The sequence below is a fragment of the Phyllostomus hastatus genome, unplaced genomic scaffold (assembly GCF_019186645.2).
Source record: "Phyllostomus hastatus isolate PE091 unplaced genomic scaffold, TTU_PhHast_1.1 phas_contig_210, whole genome shotgun sequence".
Taxonomy (NCBI): Eukaryota; Metazoa; Chordata; class Mammalia; order Chiroptera; family Phyllostomidae; genus Phyllostomus; species Phyllostomus hastatus.
In genome coordinates, this window is record NW_025333737.1 from 32,625,321 (window position 1) to 32,645,634 (window position 20,314).

A 20,314-nucleotide genomic window follows, 5' to 3' on the forward strand; every position below is an offset into this window, starting at 1 on the left:
AATAGTTGGGTAACTTTGTGGGGCAACTCTTTACATTATGTTTAGACTAGGGGACATTGGATTTGTGGAGGAAATAGCTGTTTGGGGCATTCCAAGGACATACCCTAACTATCCAATATTGGTGTTCCCTATACCAAAAAAGAACAGGAGCTGTTCACCTTTCCATGAAGGTCAAGTTAGAAATGCCCCTTTACTGCAAATCAAACTTAGTTTCTGGTAGAGCTAAATTAACTCCTTGGGGGCAGAGTGGTGACCCTGCACATACTCCCCATATAGCTGCTATTCTGTCTCCTAAACGGTGCTGATGGCAGCAGATTTTGAATAGTTCTAGTCTTGAAAATGCATCGAGGCCCTGGGAATTAATTTCTGCCCCCAAAATCAAAATAAGAAATTACAAGGCTCTTCCCTCCTGTCACCATGGATAGATACCTCTGCCCATCTTCACCTGACCTGTTTCCTTAGGGCAATTGCATTACTCAAATCTTTAGCACAGGAGTTCCTTAACTTGGGGTCCACAAACCCCACAAAATTACATATAGACTCATGTTACATGTACACTTATCTGGGGAAAGGGTTCCAAAGAATCATGAGACTGTCAAATTTGCAGGTTAAAAAAACCCTGCAGAGAAAGGGAAAAAAGCCTCCCATTGAAAAGCTTCCTTTTGCAGCTAAATGAAAGAGGTGAGTGGAATGCTCCTTATGATGCAAAAGGAGCATACACAAATCAATGAATCAAAGGAAATTGATGGTCAAGCCTGGCCCTCAAAGCTGGATTGAGCTAGCCTTTTTCTGGCAGATGGTTCACTGGAGACAATGTATGATCAGTTTTTTCTTTGGCCTAAAAATGACATTAAATGTCTAATTTGAAAGTTTTCTTCGTGTTTTTAATATTCCTTCTATGACATCATGCAGTAGTCCCAGAAACCTGGTTGCTAGGTGGAAAAGCAGCAACACTGCCCTCTGGCTTCACAGTGCAGAGCAGAACCCTCATTTTGATTGCACTAGGATGCAGCAGTGTTAACCTGTGATGCTTTCAGAACCTCAGTAAGTATTTTGTTTCCCTTACATGTTTCCCTTGGAGAGACTCTATGTACATTTTACTCCTAGGTGACAAATGCAGTGCTGTTTTTAAAAAATACAAATATTTCGTTTTAAGTAACTCATAAATTATTTTACCTTGAGCTATAAACTTTCTGGATTCTGCTTTCAAAAGGATTGGCATTTTACTATATTTATTACATTTATCTCCTTTGAATGATGCGGTTTATGTGAAATGAGTTTCCATCAACACTTCTATGTTGAAACACTTGATTAGCATACTGCTCTCAGGGCAGAACACTGAACTACCAGGGGGTTGTGATGACAAATGATCCTGAAGTCCACGCTAGCCTTTCACTGAAATGCTCCCTGCCAAACATTTCAACTGAGTTGCACAAAAGACCATACTCACACATTAGCAATTTCAGTTTGTTCCCTTTTTAATACTAGGGCCTGGGTATCAAGCCAAGGCATAACGCTTCCCAAACTTTGAGACAGCTTGTTGAACAGCTAGTAATTCTTTGAGTAAGGAAAACTTTTCCAAGGCTAGCCTGTAACATAAAAAGGGCTCTCAGGAGACAGGTCCCTTTAGATTTCAGTTTGGAGAGAAAAAGTCAGGGAGTCCCAGTCTGGTTTAGTTCTGAAAAACAGACCAGGTATCTCTAAAGAGAGGAAACATCATAAAAAAATTACACCAAACTAGAGGTCAAAGAAGCAGGGTCCCAGGCATACCTCTAACATACTAGTAGTGGCAATCCTGGACACATCTCTCCAACTCTGAGTGTCATTCTTCATCAGCTAAATGGAGCTATGCCTACTTTACATAAGGATTAAACAAGATAGTATAAAGTGTGCTACACATGCATACAGCAGCTTCCCATTTGATCAGTATTTTTAAATTTTCACTTCATCCAGGATTTATAAAAATGTTATATAAATTTAAAAAAATGCTTTGCTTGGGGAAGTGCAAATAAATACATTTTATCCTAATGGCTTCATAAGAGAAACCAGGGTGAATCTAAGAAGTTAAAAAAAAAATCCACAACCCAAGAATTTGCTATCAGAGAGTAAAGAACCAGCTATACCCCTGGCTGGATTTCTCCGCTGGTTGGAGCACCATCCCATGCACCAAAAGGCTGTGGTTTGGTCCCAGGTCAGGGCACAAACCTAGGCTGCCGGTTCAATCCCCTGTCCGGGCATCTATGGGAGGCAACCAATCAATGTTTCTCTCTCCCTCCTTTCCTCTCTAAAATCAATAAAAAAACAATCTCAGGTGTGGAATAAAAACAATAAAATGGACCATATTTAGTCAAACATTAGGTAATATGTTACAGGTGTCCCTCTGGCCACCTACATGCAGAACAGCTGGCAACCAATATTCATAACAGTTTGATAGGAAAGTTGGTTAAAGATAGTACTTGTACCTAGTTAGGTACCCTTGCACGTGTGTGGGTTTTTGGTTTTTAATTTTTTAAGATTTTATTTATTTATTTTTAGAGGGAGGGGAAGGGAAGAAGAGAGGGAAACATCAATATGTGGTTGCCTCTTGCGTGCCCCCAGCCGGGGGCCTGGCCTACAACCCAGGCATGTGCCTGATGGGCAACTGAACTGGCAACCCTCTGGCTTTGGTTTGCAGGCCAGCGCTCAGTCCCTTGAGCCACACCAGACAGGGCAGTTTGGGGGTTTTTTAAATAAATTTTTTCACATTTGACAAGATCACTGGAATAAAATTCCACTTTACTATTCTTACATAAAGTGTAAATTATTGATGCTAGGATGAAAAGTAATTTTTAAAAGAGAGTATCAAATTCAGGATCTGAACACAGTGGGGCCTGCTGACCAAACTGTAGTAGTCATACTTTGCAAGTGGAACAAAATCTGTGGTCTAGCAGGCAAAGAATCAATCTTTGCCAGCTGTCGTTGAATTTGGAAAGCTGACCACCTCATTCTCTCTCTTGTTGAAAAAAACAAAGCCTGGGTTTAGACAGATCAATGCTGTAGCTCTCACAAATCCTCTGGACTAAACTTTTTTTTTTTTAGGGACAGTTCAATTATTAAAATTCTTTCAAATGGTTGAGATGCTACAGGAAACTCTCAGTCTTTTGAAATAGTGTGATCATTCAATACAGCACCAAGAGGAGTTAACATTGGCTTACATAGTCTTTTTTTCAAGAGCAAACATTCAGAAGGGAATTGTAAACACTCGTCTGAAGTCGTATTCTACTTGACATATTCACTGACTCTGTGTGAAGTGTTAAAAAGCCCTGGGTCTGTGGTGAGCAAAAAGTATATCCCTGAAGGAAAATGTGGGAGCTTTACAGTACTCCGAGCAAAAAAATTTCAGAAAATGATAGCTACTCTTGTAAGCTACTCAGATGAACTTGTCCTAACCTCCACAGTCAGCGGAGGTTAATTTGAACTTCTGAAACCTGCTCCAAACATTCAATTCTGCATATATGGATAACTCTAGTACAACTTTCAGGCAAGGGCAGAAGACCAAATTGGAGGATGGAGAAGAATGTCTGAGAAGTTAGTTCCACCCTCCTCTCTAGTTACTACTGAAGGTGTACTTAATAGTAAACATTTAAACAACTTAGACAAAAGATAGAAAAGAATGGTAAAAGCTAAATACAAAGAATAAAAAATTGTGGAAATCAAATAGTTCAGAAGCAAGCACCTTCACCCTGAAGAGGACTCCTACAAAGAATCAATGAATCCTGCACACAAATAGCCACTAGTCCCCAAGAGTGGGCTGTCAGGCAGATGTAAAATGTCCAGAACTTCATAGTAACAACTACTTGGTACCCTGACAGCCTGACCCTCCTTCAGCCTGTCCGAATGGGCACACTCTGTACTGCCAGGGGCACATTTCAGTAGGGCAGGCCTCCCAACTACCCCAAATAACCTTTGAAGTGTAAGTTCTAAAGTGCCCAAATAACAAAGTTATAGGGGGTTAGACAGCTACTGAAGATTACTCTTCAAGGTATTTATGAGGGAGGCAGCACTGATTCCATTTTCAAATTAGGAAACTGAGGCATACCCAATAAACTCAATAAAAAAATAAATGTAAAAAAAGGAAGCTCAGGCATATACAATACAGTCTTGTAGAATTTGTCATAAACTGTAAAGCAACTTGTTTGAAAGAGGAGGAGGGAGTCAAAGGTCTGGTTGAACATTAGATGAGTAGACTCAGCAACAGAAGTTTGGCCTAATCTTCAGGTTTTGGCCTCCTGCCAAGCCGACCAAGTCAGTGGCAGCACACACAGAAACAGAACTTGGAGTTCCCGACCTCCAATCCTATGTTTTGTTCCGTCAACGAACTTGCTTTATTCCCAACTTTTCTTATTGAGGAGTGGAAAGCTTATTGGCCAACTTTAAAGAGGATAAGCTTTCATTTTTATGAGTAACAAATTTCTGTCCCTGGTATGCTCCACTTAGTAACATCCAAAGGTTTAATGGAGGGTGAATCACAAGAGTCTGGGATTCTCCTCCATTAAATTCTTGACAATCTCCAGACTCCCCTTTTTAGCTCCTATGACTATTTAACTTAACTCCTACCAAGTTAGTGTCAACTTTTCCTAACTTAAATCTGCTCATCTTGAAGAACAGTGTAAAGTGAACATGACGTTAAGCCAAGTCAACCTACACTACAAATTGAGTGTACTAGTTCCATTTCGGACTAAGTGGTTCAAATTTTGGATTAAGAACCAGTCGATGGTGATCATATCTCCACAATCCAGTTCTAAGACTGCCTCTGAAAATACTCGGTGGGTGGGGAAATAGTTAAAGCTACAGAACTGTGACTCTCACAACTTTTTAAAAATTTCCTTTATTAATAGGAGGCACAAGGATTCAGTTCTGAAGAACCTTTCAATGTTCTTTCTACTGAGGCCAAAGGCCCAGAAATGACCTATCTGTAACTGGCACTGGGACTCACTGTAAGGTATCTTCTGCCTGGCAGGGGAGCTCGGTTAAGAAGGAGCCTCATCCTGACACGCCAAGGTTGTGGGTTCCACCCCCAGTCAGGGGACAGACACACACGAGCCAACAAGGTACCCTCTCAAAGACAAAGTTCACTGCTCAGTCACTCCCCTAACTTCAGAATCTACCTATATGTATTTTTAAATGACATTTTTGCAGAATTAAGCTACCCGTGAGCTATAAATCTCCCTGAATTGAGATTCCCAGCAGTAGGACACACGGTAGTTTAATCTGTAATTCAAAAAAGACTTTCACATCAAACATCAATCTTTAAGAAGCTACTACAGCTGTACTGCCAGGCTATTTTCTTCAGAGCGGGTCTCCCCTACCTCCAAACTGCAATTTCTGCTTGGGCAGCATCTAGGATCTACAGAAGAGTGTTTTGTTTTGTTTTTTTAAATTACTTGAAATTTCAAAATAGAGGTTTCCTAGTAACAATGCACTAGTGGCAAAATATTCCCCCATTTAGTTTAGTTTGTGGGAGAAAAGTTCTTCAAAACTGGAAAGAATTTGTAGTCTTATAAAGATTACAGTGGAATTCGTTCGTTTTTTTCCCCTCCAGGAGGGCAGACATTCCTCCAAAAGTTTAGGGAGAAGTTATGGCTCAGATTTCAAAATGCAAACAGATGTTCCTGAAGCATCCGAAACGGGCCCCTCCCCTTTTACTCCCAGAGCCATGGCAACTCTGAAGTTATTTTGTGTCCCGACCCTGTAAAGGGCAAACACCCATACCCCTTCGGTGTCACCTTTCAAGACAAGTGGGACAGCACACTTTTCGGAGTTTCCCAAAGTGGCTGGCAACGTGCGAGCTCAGGTCGTTCAGAGAATGGGCGCTGATGGGATGAACCCTGAGGACCAGCGTGCTCAGAGATCTCCAGGCATCGGGCTCGTGGAGGTTCCCACGTGCCCCTACCTTGCTGGTCCCAGGGGAAATTAGAAGTTGTCACAGTAGGAGGAAGGCTGTTTCGCAGCCTGGGCCGCGGGACAGCCTTGGCGTATGGAGGAGGCGGGGGATGGTGGTGGGTGCACCGGGATGTCTCGGAGTCTCCACCTGACTGCCAGGCGAGAGAGACGCGCGGCCAGTGCCGCGACCTCCACCCTCCCCCGCGGCCCATCTTTGGAATCTGGCCTCTTCCCCACCTCGCCCGTCGAAGTTGGGGAGGGGTTCCCGCTACGCTGGGCCTCGCCGCCATACCCAGGCCGAATGGGGTTGGGAAAAGAACTTCGCAGAGCTGGGCCGCATGATCTACGCCCCAGTGGGAAGAGAGCCGAAGAGAACCGTTTCACTCGGCCTCTCCCTAACTGGGGTCTCGGGAAATACGCGGTAATTACCCAAGAACCCCGCCCTCTGTGAGAGGCGAGGCTGCGGGGCTGCCGGGACGGTTTGAGGACCAGGCCCTGCCGGGGAGACGCCAACCTTCACCCCCCCCTTAGGCCCCCGGTCCCACTTCCCGCCGTCTCCCGGCGTCGCCACTTCAGGCAGCCCACTCGGCCCGGCCTCTCCCCACGCCCGGACCACCCCCCACGGGGTGCTCTCACTGTGCAGCGAGTCCCTCCGCTGCCTCCTCCCAGCCCAAAATGGCGGCGGCGGCAGCCACAGAGCCTTCTCGTCGCCTTCCTCTAGAATTGAGGATCCCTCCGCGCCCACAGCCCCTCCCCTCTCAGCCGGATCTATTTTCTGCCTAGTAAAGATTAACGCCATCAATGAACTCTTTAATTGAGCTTGGAAGGCGGATTCCGATTGTGCTTCCGCCAGCAGACGTTGACAAAACTGCCTTATTGGCAGGCGAGCTGACCAATCAAAACAGGCAGAGGAGACCGCGGGACAACTCCCGCGTAAGGGTAGTTGGGTTTTGAAGTACCCGGCAGAGCTGTTGACGTGACAGAATGTGGGTTCTCCTTCCAAGGGCAGGAGAACTACAATCCCCAGCAGGCACCGCGCTGTCAGGCCGTTCCCTTCCCCCCAACCTTAGTGCCTGAGCGGCTTGACCAGACAGCTGCTGCAACTGCATGCAGCAAGAGGTAGGGCTGAGGCGTTGGGAATTGCACAGACAGGCGATTGCACAGAAAGGCACACGGGTGTAGTCGTGTGTATAGCCCTTGGCAGCAAATAGGTCAGTTCCGCCTTTGCAAAACCTCTTTCCCGGACCATTTCCTCTCTTCCAAGGACTCCATCCTTATCCCAGTTGGGTTTCCCTCCCAGCTGCATGTCATGTGAAGATCTCGTCCCCTTTCCCTCCGTGTCCCGTCCTGAGAGGAAGGAGGGCGGCAGGCCAGGCCCCGTGTGTGGAAGAAAAGGCCTCAAGTCCCAGACTCAGCCCAGGCCCCAGACATGTTTCCTGAGGCACCGACGACTTCTGGAGCCCAGCCTGGGGAGGAGTTGGGGGCTGCAGTGAAGGCTGAGGCCTCGGGAAAGGACCCCCCCTTTTGTGGGAGCCACAGACCCAGTCCACTCCGAGCCTCTCCAGGCCGTTGCCGTGCGGACTTGGTTGGCCTCCGAGGCCGTCTCCTCTCCCACGTTGGTTGCTGGGGGAACAAAGCTCAGTCCCACCTTCCCCGGAGCCAGCCTGGGCCTCGGTGACTTCCAGGAAACAGTACAGGGTGTGAGCCTGGCCCTGGGGCCTGGGAAGCAGGACTGGGGAGATGGCTTCTTAATCCCCATTCGGCCCCCCGGCGGGCCGGAGGTGTGAAAAGCGGGGCGTGGAGGCGGCCCTCGGGGCCCTCCTTGGAGAGGGAGGGTGTGCAGGTCGGTCCGGGGCCACAAAATGGCTGCCGCTGCCTCGGTGAGAAGTTGCCGGGCAGCCGGTCTTCCTGCCATTTCTCCTTTGGCGCTTAGGTTTCTGTTGTTGTTTAAAGCAGGTGTCACTAGTGAAAGGCATCTGCTGAGAGATCTGGAGCCGAAGAAGGTGGGCACTGGGAAGCAGACCGACCGTCATACCGAGTCAGCAGCAGCCCTGGAGGAGGCCAAGGTAAGCCTCGCCCTTCCAACCCCCCCGAGTGCCCCGTGCGCGGAGCCTGCTGCCCGGGATCCCAGCTTCTTATCTCAGATGTGTTGGCAGATTTGGAAAACCAGTATTTTTTCAATGAGTCCCTACTATGTGCTGGGCAATATTCCAGATGCTGAGTCTGTGCCGTCTCATGATATCCTAGTAGCCCTTCAAGGTTGGACACTTCTTATTTCCATGTCACAGACGGTACGGTTCTGAGGGCTGAAATACCTTTTCTAGAATGTGCAGCCAGCAAGCAGCAGATCCGGGGGTTAAACTTAGGGCCTTCCGACAGCAGAACCCTGCCTGGTGTTTTGTCCAGGCTGAGAACCAGGTTATAGCAGGTAAAAGAGTCTCAACAATTGGTTCCGAATTTGGGTTGGGGTGGGCTATAGGGTATCACCCAGGACAGACGGAGAGACAGGTTGTATCAGGCCCTCAGAATGTCACCTTCTGATCGGGCAGCAGGAGCCCGGACCCTCCTGGCCTGTGCTAGTGCTCACTGCTGCCACCTTGCCCATTCTTCTCCCCTAGTCCACAACTCCCTGTGGGTGACGAGGGAGCTCAGCTGCTCTGACTCACCCTGCCCAGCCACTTCCAGTGTTTCCTGGATTTATTTAATTTGGACTCGATGGCGTGCCAGGGCTAGAAGATTCAGAGAGGGCACATAGCATGCCCGCAGTTAGTGGTCACGGTCGTGGAGGGGCAGGCCTTTAGGAGGGAGGCAGCATGTGGGGCCGAGGGCCGTGCTGGCTTGGGTGAGGGGCAAGACCGTTAGGGGCATTTGCTGACGGTGGGGAGCAGGTGAATTGCAGAGCACCCAGAACCAAGCCACTCTGCCTCAGAGTTCCCACGGGCAGTGGCCCGCCCCTTCCCGTGTGGGGCAGATCTCCGTCTCCTGTGGCCGAAAACATCGATGGAGACAAGGCCGGTCTCCCTTAACTGATGGTCTCCCTGCAGGTGAAGTAACAACACAACACAGGCACTCCAACATACCTCCTTTCCCCTGCAGTTCCCTCCATGGTCTCCAAAACCCACGTAACACACCTCCAGCTCTTACAGAGCTGCATGCACCCCCAGTACGTGCCCTATACTTGTATGGAGCCAGGCTCAGATGTCTCTGAACCGGGCTGTGCACCATGAGACAACGTACCAGTGGTAGTGGTTATTATTAGAATTCCCCAAACCACAAACTTAGAGCAATTCATTCCCCACTCCCCACTCAGCACTCCCACCCTCACCATGACAGATAACCAGATGCCCCGAACGCACACTCTCTTGACGGAATCCTTTGCACCTCTGAGATAAGTTCTAGAATTCTCTCAGCTGCAGACTGGAGATTGACCTTTCTTCTCCCTAGTTAGATCTTCTTTCGTGCTCGTCGTGTAGACGGATGGGAGCGACTTCTGCCCGGAATAAACACACTCCATCTTCTTCACCCTCGAATGACAGGAGAGCCTTGGGTTCCAGTATCTTTTGGATCCCCCTCTCTTATGGGCTTTATGTCATTTCACGTCTGTTTATTAAGCACTTACGTTGGGCCATGTACAGGGAGGGACGCAGTGGTGAACTGAACAGGCAAGACACGTTCTTATAGGAGGAAGTCAGATGGTAAATTGGAATGTACTAGTGCAACGTGGGATGCTAATTTTCACGTGATAGGGAGTTAGTGGGGAGGGGAGATTGGGGGGCTACTTTAGACAGGGCGTCAGGGAGGGCCGTTCTGAAGAGGTAACATTGGAACAAAGGAGGAAGGATGAAAGAGTTAGCTATCTAAATATCTGGAAGCAGGATCAGCTACATAATTTGTGGGGCTCAGTGCAAAGCGCACTTTATTCTAAAAGTAAGAAGAAGTTCAAGCCCTGGCTGGTGTGGCTCAGTAGACTGAGCGTTGAGAGTGCCAGCCTGAGAACCAAAGGTTACTGGTTTGATTCCCAGTCGGGTCACATGCCTAGGCCAGATCCCTCGTTGGGGTGTGCGAGGCAACCAGTCGATGTCTCTCTCCCTTTCTTTCTCCCTCCCTCCCCCTGTCTCTGAAAATAAGTAAGTGAAATGTTTCAAAAAAAGATTTTTCAAGGCATGACAGCCGAGTGTTAAGCAAAGCATGGGGCCTTTCTGATGGGGAGGAGCATCGAAGTTACAAAGTGAATGCACAGGTGAAATTTCTGCTCTCCTTGTGAGTTTGCTTGGGGCGTGTTGGGGACAGACAGTAGACAGGTAAGCGATAAACAAATGAGTGGTCGCAGAAGGGCGAGAGCTAGAGAGGGACAAGCAGCAGGGTGGGAGAAGGTCAGTTTTAGGTGGGGATGGGGGTGTGGAGGGGGCACGGAAGGTGTCCGCCACCAGGGAACGACTGGCCGTGACCCATCCTCCCTCATGTTCTGTCTTTAGACCACTGGCTCGTCTGGGAGCCCAGAAACACCCCCTGAGCCTCATGACCCTGGCAGTTCCCTGCCCCTGACACCCCAGATGGAGAGTCACTCAGAGGAGGAAGATCATGGTGGCCCGGGCCAGAACGGTAGGGGTCCTGGGGCCCACAGCCCAAGGAGCTACTCAGTGGAGGCGGTGCTGAGCCGGAAGAAGCACCGCCGGCGGCCTTCCAAGCGCAAGCGGCACTGGCGGCCCTACCTGGAGCTGAGCTGGGCCGAGAAGCAACAGCGAGATGAGAGGCAGAGCCAGAGGGCCTCCCGGGTCCGAGAGGAGATGTTCGCCAAGGGCCAGCCTGTGGCGCCCTACAACACCACCCAGTTCCTGATGGATGACCGAGACCCCGAGGAGCCTGACCTGGATGTGCCCCGGGGGGCCTCCCACCCAGGCTCCAGTGGGGAGAGTGAAGCTGGGGACAGCGACGGGCGGGGCCAAGTTCACGGCGAGTTCCAGCAGAGGGATTTCTCCGAGGCCTACGAGCGCTACCACACGGAGAGCCTGCAGGGCCGCAGCAAGCAGGAGCTGGTGCAAGACTACCTGGACCTGGAGCGGAGGCTGTCCCAGGCCGAGGAGGAGACGAGGAGGCTGCAGCAGCTGCAGCGGTGCGCCAGCCGGCAGTCCTGTCGCCTGGTGGAGGAGCTGGCCGCCGAGGTCGAGAGGCTCCGGACGGAGAACCAGCGGCTTCGGCGGGAGAATGAGATGTGGCGCCGCGAGGGCAGCCTCGGCGGTGGTGGCGGCGGGGAGCCGGGCACCTAGGAGTCCCCCCCGGCCAGGGTTGCCCACGCGGACAGTTCCGTTTCCCACGCGCTCAGGCCGGCTGGGTCTCCGGGGCGGCGGGGGGCCAGTGTAAACCGCTGCGGGCACCCTGCACTCCCTGAGAACAGCCTGACTTCCACCTCGTCATTTCCACAGTTTGTTCTTTGATGTCATCTTATTTTTCACAAAGAAAATAAATGGTTTTGATGAAATCTGATGTAAGTGGCTGGGATTGATTTCACGGGGGCTCTGAAGTTCAAAGCACCTTCATTCCACATAGGTTCGGGACGTGGGGCCCCAGGGCCCCCTTGCCCCAGGCCCCCAGGCCGGGGAGGACAGCAGGCGTCTGCGCTGGGGACCTGTCAAGATCTCCAGGATGCCCCTGGCCAGTGTGGCTCAGTTGGTTGGAGTACTACTCTGTAAACTGAAGGGTTGTGGGTTTGACCCCCAGTCTGGGCTCATACGGGAAGGCAACCGGTTGATGCTTCTCTCTCGTACTAATGTTTGCATCCATGTCTCTCTCTCTTTCTGTCTCAGAGAAATGAAAAAATATCCTTGGGTGAAGATTAAAAAAAAAAGGTCTTCAGGATGCCTGAGTTCTGCTGTGTGTCAGGGACCGTCAGACTACTCTTAAGGTTTTGTAGAGGGGGGGTGCAGAGGTGAGAGGGGGCTCAGGTAGGAGCCCCTGCCTTCAGATGGAACTTGACTTAAGATGCCAGATCACTGGGAGGAGCTGAGACTTTGGGGAAGGCCCAGGGTTTTTTCCCCCAGTCTCTGTATTCTCCCCATCTTCCCGTAGTTAGGGGACTGGGCTAGATGAGGTCTGGGTGCCTTGTGTCTCCTTGTCCTTGACCGCCCCCAACCCCCCACATCTCCTAGCTAGGGGTTGGGCAGGAGGGTAGTCATTCATTTGCCCCCTTACCTCCTGGAAGGGCACTGACAAGTAAGCACTCAAGGGACATTTTCTCTTAATGGAAAATCCGTCCAACAGGCAGAGCGGGGCAGTGAGTCAATCCTGAGCAGAGCCGGTGGCCTGGCCTGTCTGGGGCCCTCCGTGCACCTGCGCACCCTGCTCCAGCCTAGACGCCTGTGTGGTTAATTCCCCCCGAGGGGAGCCCCTCATCCGCCTGTGCCTGAGAGAGCTGAGTCAGCCTGGGCCGTGCAGGTGCCACCAACATCCCAGCAGTACTGGGCTCCGGGACAAGCTCACACTTGGGCCCGCCCTTCTGCAGACGCCAGTGCCTCTTCCATCGCCCTCCCCAGGTGTAGCCCACAGAACGTCAGGCTGCGGTGCTGGAGGAGGAAGTCGGTCAGATCACCAGTGAGCCTGTGCTGACGCTGCCACCGTGCCCGGGGCGGGGTGGAGGCCTGGCTTAGCCCATTCCAGGAAAGCTCATCGCGACAGGCTACGCCGAGCAAGAGAAGGGCTCGGGCCTGGGACCTGCCCGGTGGAAATGTTGATGAAGCCTGTGTGTTTGCCAGGACAGCTTTCGTGTCTGCCCCGCCACACCCAGGCCTCAGCAGCACCTCCTCCGTCGAAGCCAGGCGAAAACAGCTTCTAGGAAGGGACGGGTTTCAAGAGAACACCATCTCCCTTTCCTGTGGGGTCTGCCCCTGGGACCCTGGCGGAGGGTTTTAGCCCCCCCATTCGAGTCATCAGCTCCGTCAGGAGGAACCAGAGAAATGATTGTCCCCACTTTGCAGGTGGGGAGCCCAAAGCCCAGAGAGGGAGTGGCTTTGGGGGGGCTCCAGGAATGCAAAGCAGAGGCCTGCCTTCACCTGTGGGGTGCCAGCCAGGGATCCACAGGCCCCTGGGCAGGCTGGGCAGCCTCTCTGCTGCTGCATTCCTCAGCTGGAGCCTGGGGGAGGGGGAGGGGGGCCATGGGCCAGGAGGAAGGCAGTTTACCTGGAGGGGTGTGAGTGTGTGTGTGTGTGTTGTGTGAGTAGAAGGGAAGGGAAGATTCCAGAGGGCTGCTGGAGTAAGGGGGATGGGTGTGGGTGTTGGGGGATGGGCGTGGGGGTGTGTCAGGAGGTGGCTCGGGCCAGTGCGTCCCTGAGTAGGCGAGAGCTTCACACGGGAGGGGACAGGTGAGAAGTTCAGCCCTTCTTGGCCTAGAAGCTTGAGGAGCCTGGAGACAGAAAAGTTGCCGGCTGGCCCTCCCCACCCCCAACACACACACACACACACACACACACACACACACACACACACACGCAGTGGCTGAAGGGCTCTAGGTCAGGGCTGTATCCAGGTGGGTGACTATCCCCAAGGCTGGTGGGGGCAGGACGGGGTAAGAAGAAAACAAAGGAGAAGGGCGTGAGCTGGGAACTGGTCGGGGTGCTGAGAGAGATTAGTGAAGAGTCAGTGTCACCTCTTCCCACTTCTGGTTCCCTGACCTCAGTGCCCCAGTCCCCGCCCTGCGGAGCTGGGGGGTTTTCGGGCTCAGTCCGGGGGAGAGGCAGCTCAGCTACCCGCAGTGGCCAGGCCCGGGTTCATTTTGCTTCCCTCCCTGCTCCCCGCAATCCCCTGCCCCCCCTTGCCCTCTCCCCTGCCTGGCCCTGAGGGCTGCGGGGCTCCCTACCCACCACAGTGATATAGGCTCCAACTGGCAGCCCCCCGCCTCGAGCACACGTTCCCCCTTCAGCGGGGAAGAGGGGCTTGGACTACTCCCCTCTCCCCCCCCACCCAGCCTTTCCAGAGCAGATGCCCAGTGCCTGCCTTCTCTGGTGTTCATCTGCTTTCCAGGACCTTCGTAGTCCCCTGGGCCAGGGCCGGGAGGCCCAGAGACGCAGATAGCTCGCAGGGTGATTGCAGAAAAGCTTCCCGCCAGCCCCAAGTACTCTAGCCTAGGGTCCTCCCTTCTTTCCCACCCAAGACTCCCCGCCCCCAGGTGGAAACTCCTGTGTTCAGTGGGCAGACCGTGCCTTCAATGGGGTCAGGGAATGAGGAGAGGTCGTAGGGTGGGCAGAGGAGCTGAGGGGACAGGAAGAAGTGGGGAAGGGGGTTTGAGGTGAAGGAATTCAATACGATAAAAGAGGGTGGCCAGGTCCCATTGCCTCTTGGGTGCAGGCGAGGATGACACTGTCCCTTTAAGTGGGGGTGCCAGCCAATGCCCTCCCCCAGCCAACCCAATCCGTGGGCACACTGAGCATGTGCAGGAGCTGTGCAAGCAGAGGGGAGGGAAGTGGGGGGATAGATTCCGGAGGGAACTCCTCACCCCACTACTTCCTGTAGCTGCCCCACTCTCCTTCCTGGGTCTGACAAAGGAGCCATGGTGCTCCTCCAATCCCTTCCCCCTCCCAGACCCCCGTGAGTGCTGCCCTCTAGGGGCGCTGGGGCCTGCGAGGGGAGATGGGCAGGCCGGCTCTGCCCTGGGAATTCTCGGGCAGCCCCCTCGCTGCCCAGGGGTGGCACGGGAGCTCAGCCCTGTGACATCCTGGCTCCCCTAGTGTGGGCGGTGGGTAATCTCCCTACGGCTTAACACATTCGATTTCATTCCACCGGTGCCAGAGGCTTAGAAGATGCATGTGCCCGTGATGACTCTCTGGTCTGGAAATTAGAAACAGCTACAAAGATGAGGTCCCCGCACCGCCCACCCCCCGCCCCCAGGAGCTTCCAGTCTATAACGCCCGTCCGAGAGGAAGCGAACAGCTCGTGGAGGATGGGTGAAGACTGCCAGGCCCGCCCGGCCTCCGGCCTCAGCGCCCCCTTCCCCTGCCCCCCCTCACTTGGCACCTGCCCACTCTTCTCAGTCCTTCACTCTCTTGGCCACGGGGACCCTTCTTTCTGATGGAGATGAGTTTCACCTCGCGTGGAATTCACCATTTTAACGTGAACCATTCTGGGGCAGTTAGTTCCTTGACCATGGGCCCGACTGCCGCCACCCTAGCACCCCAAAAGGAAACCCCACCCCTACGAAGCAGCTGCTCCCCATTCCTGCCTTTCTCCAGCCCAGGCAGCCCCCCACTGTCTGCCTTTGGGCTCTGTGAATTTCCTTCTCCTGGATATTCTGGGGGTAGAGCCAGGAGCGGGGGACTGGTCTCTCGTGGCCCGCAAAAACGCAGATCTCCCAGGGCCAAAGCGGAGGGAGGGAGCACCAGACGGGCAGTCTTGCGGCCTGGGATGGGACCTGCTTCTGCCTCTAACTCAGGCCCCTCCTCAACTCCTTTGTTCGAGGGGCTGGGGGCTTCGGGCCAGTCCGGGATCCTGGGCCCTCCAGGGCCTCCCCCTGGCCAGGGGACTTCTGTCTGGGATTGTGTTACCTGGCCTGAAAAATGTAACGCCTGCCTCCGTGGTCCTCTCGGCTCACCCCTGCCAGGTCCAGCCAGTCAAGGTGGCCCCAGGCACATGTCTCGGGGTTTGGGGTCAGAGGCCTGAGATGAAGAAACTTGGGCTTAGAGAGGTTGAGAAACGTGCCCAGGGCCACACACGGCCTGTAGCAACCGGTTCTGATGTCATTTGAGCTCTTGACGGCCTCGGTGCCTCTGGTCTTCCAGGAGATAAGTTCAGGATTTAGCCCAGGTGTTGGCTGTCTAGGAGGCGCTGGCCAATGGACGCCGTCATAAATTTTACTACTTTTGGGACATTGCGTAACCGTCAAGTGAGTGGCTCCCTTCCAGGGTGGTTTGTGGGAATCCCTCTCGCCCCACCTTCCCTTATCTTTTGGAGAGAGTTTCCACTTTGCCCTCTGTACTGGCCTCCCTAGAATGACAGCTTCTGTGGCGGGCGGAGGGGCTGCTTGGAGCTGAACCCTTGTGGCAGGTGGGTGTGGGAAGCGTGGCTCCTCTTCCCCCAAAGAAGGGGATGTTATTTGTTGCCTTCACCTGGGGCTCAGTTCTCCCATTTCGCTACGGCTGAATGTTCACCCCTGCCCCCCACTGCCCCCCCCAAACAGGCCTCTGTGGACCCAGGGACTGGAGGGGCCCGAACAGGCTTTGCCTGGCAGGGGGACAGGCTGAGAAGCAGCAGCTGCTCCCAGTTGGCCACCACCGTGAACTGGCTGCCTGCGGGCATGGACATTCCAGAAACCACCTGTCCCAGAGATGCCCCCCCAGGCCCCACCCAAGATGGGGTGCCTGGCCATCCCTCCAGGCCTCCCGCCCCAGAACAGCCAGGGTGGGCCCCTCTCCTGCTTCGTCCTCACCCCAGTGACCCCGAGAGGAAGTTCCCAAGGAGACTACGTAGCGAGGAGCACAGTGAGAGCCACGTGGACTTCCAGAGCCGACCTCTGCCTCAGCCCCTCATTCCACAAAGAAGGAAGGGCAGGGGGGTCTCCTTGGGCCCGTAGTCTTCTGTGGCTCCTACTCCTTCCAGCCCCCTCCCTGGGGTTCTCCTTGGGCCCACGCACCCCCGGAGGAGCCGCTGGACTCCTTTATCACAGTGTGAGGACACGGGGGGCACTGCAGCCTCCCTCGCGATAGCAAGCCCTGGAGCCAAGCCCTGCGGCAGTCGGCTGTGGGGGGGGGGGGCTGGCTCCCTCCCTCACCATCGGGCCTTGGGCCCCACAGTCCTTTCTGGCTAGCAGCCCTTTCTCCCTCTGCTCCTCGGTCCCGGCCTCAGCCATTTCCCTCTTAGGCCTTTGAAACAGAGGATCTTTTTTCTCTAAGCCCCTGGCCCAACTGCTCTCAATTGTTACTGGCGTCAGCTGTGTTTGTAGCCACAGGCCTCAGCCTCTCCTTGGAGGTACCCCGCTCCCAGGACCCCTCTGAACAACTCCAGCTTCCCTGGCCTCCCTGGGCAACGCTCCTCAGCTGCCTCCCCACCTCTGGGCTCCCCCTCTGGGCTCCAGATGCTTGAGGACTTTTTTTTGTAACCCCCCAAATGGCTACACGAGTGTGGTCCTGATACTGTTGAAGAATTCTTTTTGCGGTGATTTGAAATTTGATGTTTGTGATGAACTCCCTTCACACAGGCATTTGTGAGTTTTCTGTTCTGCCGGTTCTCTCTCACTGATGGATACAATGATTACACTCTAAAAATTATTACAGCTGCATAATGTGCTCTAATGTCTGATAGCTCTATTCTCTCTCCCAACTCTTCTTTTACTAAAGACTACTGGGTATTCTTGGATTTAAACTTCTTCTAGGGTACATGTAAAAGCGGCTTGTCCAGATCCTTTCCCGAAAAGTCTATCATTATGTTACCAGACGGGGGGGCCTGAGCCGGCCTGCCTAGGGCCAGCTGTAGTGGGTGGGTGCTTGACTTCGTGTAGGAAAGACTTCGCAACAGGACTCCAGGGGGCTGTGCGGGTGCATGTACTAAAGCTGGGGACAGCGACACAAGGAAGGGCCGAGCACGGGAGAAGTAACAGGAGGGCGTAGGTCAGGGGCTGCCTTAGCTCGCTGGGAAGGCAGAGAAAAGAGGCCTCCGGGGGCAGGTTCAGGGGATGAGCCCGGGACAAGCTGCCAGCTGCCGGTTGCCTTAGAGTTTAGGAGACCCGTGCCTGTGGGGAAAGAAGTGGGGGAAGAAGAAGGGAAAGGAAATGGCTCGGGCTGCTCCCCAGAGGGAGAGGGTGTGAGTGGGCCCTGGGTCCTTTGTCTGGAGATTTCTTATCTCTTTTTTTGCAGGCAGGAATCTTAAGGGAGGGCTCTCTGGGGGGGGAGCAGTTTCAGTAGAACATTCTTCAGTTATGCCCTTTCGGCAGAACATTCCTCAGGTGTGTCCTTTCAGGGTCGTGGGCTCCCTTGATTGGTCAGTGACAAGGCAGGGTCTTTAGTCATTGCAGCTAGTACTGGCGTCACCCACCCGGTTTTGCTGCTTTTCAGGGCCTGGAGCGGACACACGACTGAGGCCCGAGATGGTATCTCCGGGAGGAGGAAAGGTCAGGGGAGGAAAGGTTACCCTGGGGGGGAGGTTCTTGTTTTCCCGGTTTTGCCCCCCCTCCCCCGTGGGACGCTTCCAGGGAGGTGGGGGGTGGTGCTTCAGCCTGGGGACCATCTGCACTAGGCTGTGAATTCCGCAGCCACTGTGTCCGCTGACTCAGTTTCCCTATTCCACTCGCCAAGGAGTTTTCCCCAGCTTCTGACTACCCTGTCTCATTTCCACCTTTACACAGGTGTGTGGCGTGTGTGGCGTGGGCTCCGACTCCTGGTGAATGCGTGCCGTCCACCCTGTCCTGTCCTCACAGCCCCGCCCGGCTCCCATGGACTCACGCCGGGGTGAGGGGGGGGCTGCTTTCACGGAGTCGGTGCGTCTCACGGTCCGTCTTCCTCTTTCCCGCGGCCTTCTGCTTTTCCAGCATCCCTGTCTTTTCCAAAGAGCCTGCCTCTCATGACGTGCCTGATCCAGGACAGCTGTTAGCTTTGTCATCTTTGCCTCCAGCGACGTTTCAGGCTTAATTTGCCCTAAAACCCACTTGTTTGTCTTTCTGGCAGGCCGGGGTACCCTAGAGCTCTCCTCCAACACCATCTTTCAAATGAATCTTTTCTTTCCTGTCGGCCTTCTTCATGGTCTAATTTTCACATCCGTACGTAGTGATGGGGAATAGGAGGGTGCAGGTGATCTTAGCTGGGTCTCTAATCACTTATCTTTGCTTTTTAGCTGCGTGTAAATACGTAGATAGTTAGCTGTGCAGGTGTGGACAGAAATACAGGTATGTTGAAAGGAAGCATGGGAAAGATTTCTAGATGTTACCTAATTTGATACTTTAGGCTGGATTCAATATCCTTCTAAGTCTGTGCTCTGTCTTGTATCTGAAACTGTTTTTAAGGGCAGTTGAATGGCATCGAGTCCATTCACATTGTGGTGCCACCGTCACCCCCACCCAGCTCGGCACGCTTTTCTTTTCATCTTTCCAAGCTGAGACTCTGCACGCATGTAACTTCCCGGCCCTCCTCCCCCAGGCCCTGGCAGCCGCCATTCTTCTTTTCTAGGAGCCTTTTGATACAATTGCATCCCTGCTGCTTTCCATCCAGCTGGAGTGCAGGTTCTCTCTCTTTGCAGAAATCCTTTGTCCAGTAAATTATTGCTTCTCAACTTGACTGCCTATTGGAATGACCTAGGGAAGATTTTTTAAAGTTCTGATGTCTGGGTGTCACCCCCAGAAATTCTGATTTCATTCTTCTGGGGTGTAGCCTGGGCACTGGAGTTTTTAAGGCTCCCCAAGGGGTGCTCCTGTGCGGCCAGGGCCGAGACCCAGGGTTCTAACTGTTCCAAATGTTCTCTCTGTCCAGCGTGTGTGGCCCGGGGTCCCACGTGTGGGGTGCCACTCCTCCGCCCACATCCCTAGGAGGACTCCCAGATGGCATGACCTCTAGTGTGCCGCTGCCAGACGGGGGAGTCAGGGTGTTCGAGGAGCCTTGGTGGCCAGACCAGGGGACGGGCAGAGCCCACGTTAAAGAGGAAGGAAGAGTATCTGCCAACCAGCTGAGGGTCACACGGTCTCCGGAGACTCCCGACCCCCATCCCTGGTTGTACCAGGCTTCTGTGAGGAAAGGCAGGAGATAAGACCGAAAAATGCTGAGGGCATTTTGGAACTCCGCCTGGCAAAGAGCTGTTGCTTCATGACGGCGGCAGCACCCCCCCACCACACACACAGTGTGAGCGGCGGGATGACGGCTTCTGCCCGTCTGCCCAGGGGGCCTCCCACTGGGAGTCTACCCGGACTGCCTGCTGCTGGCATCTGTCTGTGTGCAAGCGCTGGGTGCGAGTCTGCAAGGTTTTCCAGAACCAAATGCTAGTTTTGCTTCCTTGTCGAGTGCCTTCGTGATGGTCCCCTGTCCTGTTTCTTCTCGCACACCCAGTGGGGAGGTAGGAGGGGAGGGGGCTCCTTGGAGGCTAGGGCAGGGAGCGTGCTCCAGAGCCATCTGGGCTTCTGCAGTATAGATTAAGAGCACAGATTCTGCCCTGGCTGGTGTGGTTCAGTGGTTTGAGTGCCAGCCTGCGAACCAAAGGGTCGCCGGTTCGATTCTCAGTTCGGCACACGCCTGGGTTGTGGTCCAGGTCCCCAGTAGGGGGAGTGTGAGAGGCAACCACATGCTGATGATTCTCTCCCTCTCTTTCTCTCTTCCTTCCCTTCTCTAAAAATAAATTTTAAAAGTCTTAAAAAAAAAAAAGAAAGAGCACAGATTCTGGCATGGGACTACCCAGGCTCACACCCTGTCTGCTGTATTCTGCCCACTGCTGC

General features: G+C 53.4%; 1 protein-coding gene across 1 annotated transcript; it reads left to right on the top strand.

The window, feature by feature from the left end:
• The first annotated feature begins 6,723 nt into the window (after positions 1 to 6,723).
• On the top strand, positions 6,724 to 11,577 carry HEXIM2 (HEXIM P-TEFb complex subunit 2). The gene is made up of 4 exons (XM_045836749.1): positions 6,724 to 6,855; positions 6,993 to 7,041; positions 7,879 to 7,988; positions 10,398 to 11,577. Exons 1-4 carry the CDS (start codon positions 6,724 to 6,726, stop codon positions 11,187 to 11,189), a joined length of 1,083 nt encoding a protein of 360 aa, XP_045692705.1. The 3' UTR covers positions 11,190 to 11,577.
• The last annotated feature ends 8,737 nt before the right edge of the window (positions 11,578 to 20,314 follow it).

Coding starts and splice junctions, on each gene's coding strand:
- HEXIM2 (XM_045836749.1), top strand. CDS start 6,724: ATGAACTCTTTAATTGAGCTTGGAAGGCGGATTCCGATTGTGCTTCCG. Junction 7,042..7,878: donor GCAACTGCATGCAGCAAGAG/GTAGGGCTGAGG, acceptor TGTTTAAAGCAG/GTGTCACTAGTGAAAGGCAT. Junction 7,989..10,397: donor CAGCCCTGGAGGAGGCCAAG/GTAAGCCTCGCC, acceptor TTCTGTCTTTAG/ACCACTGGCTCGTCTGGGAG.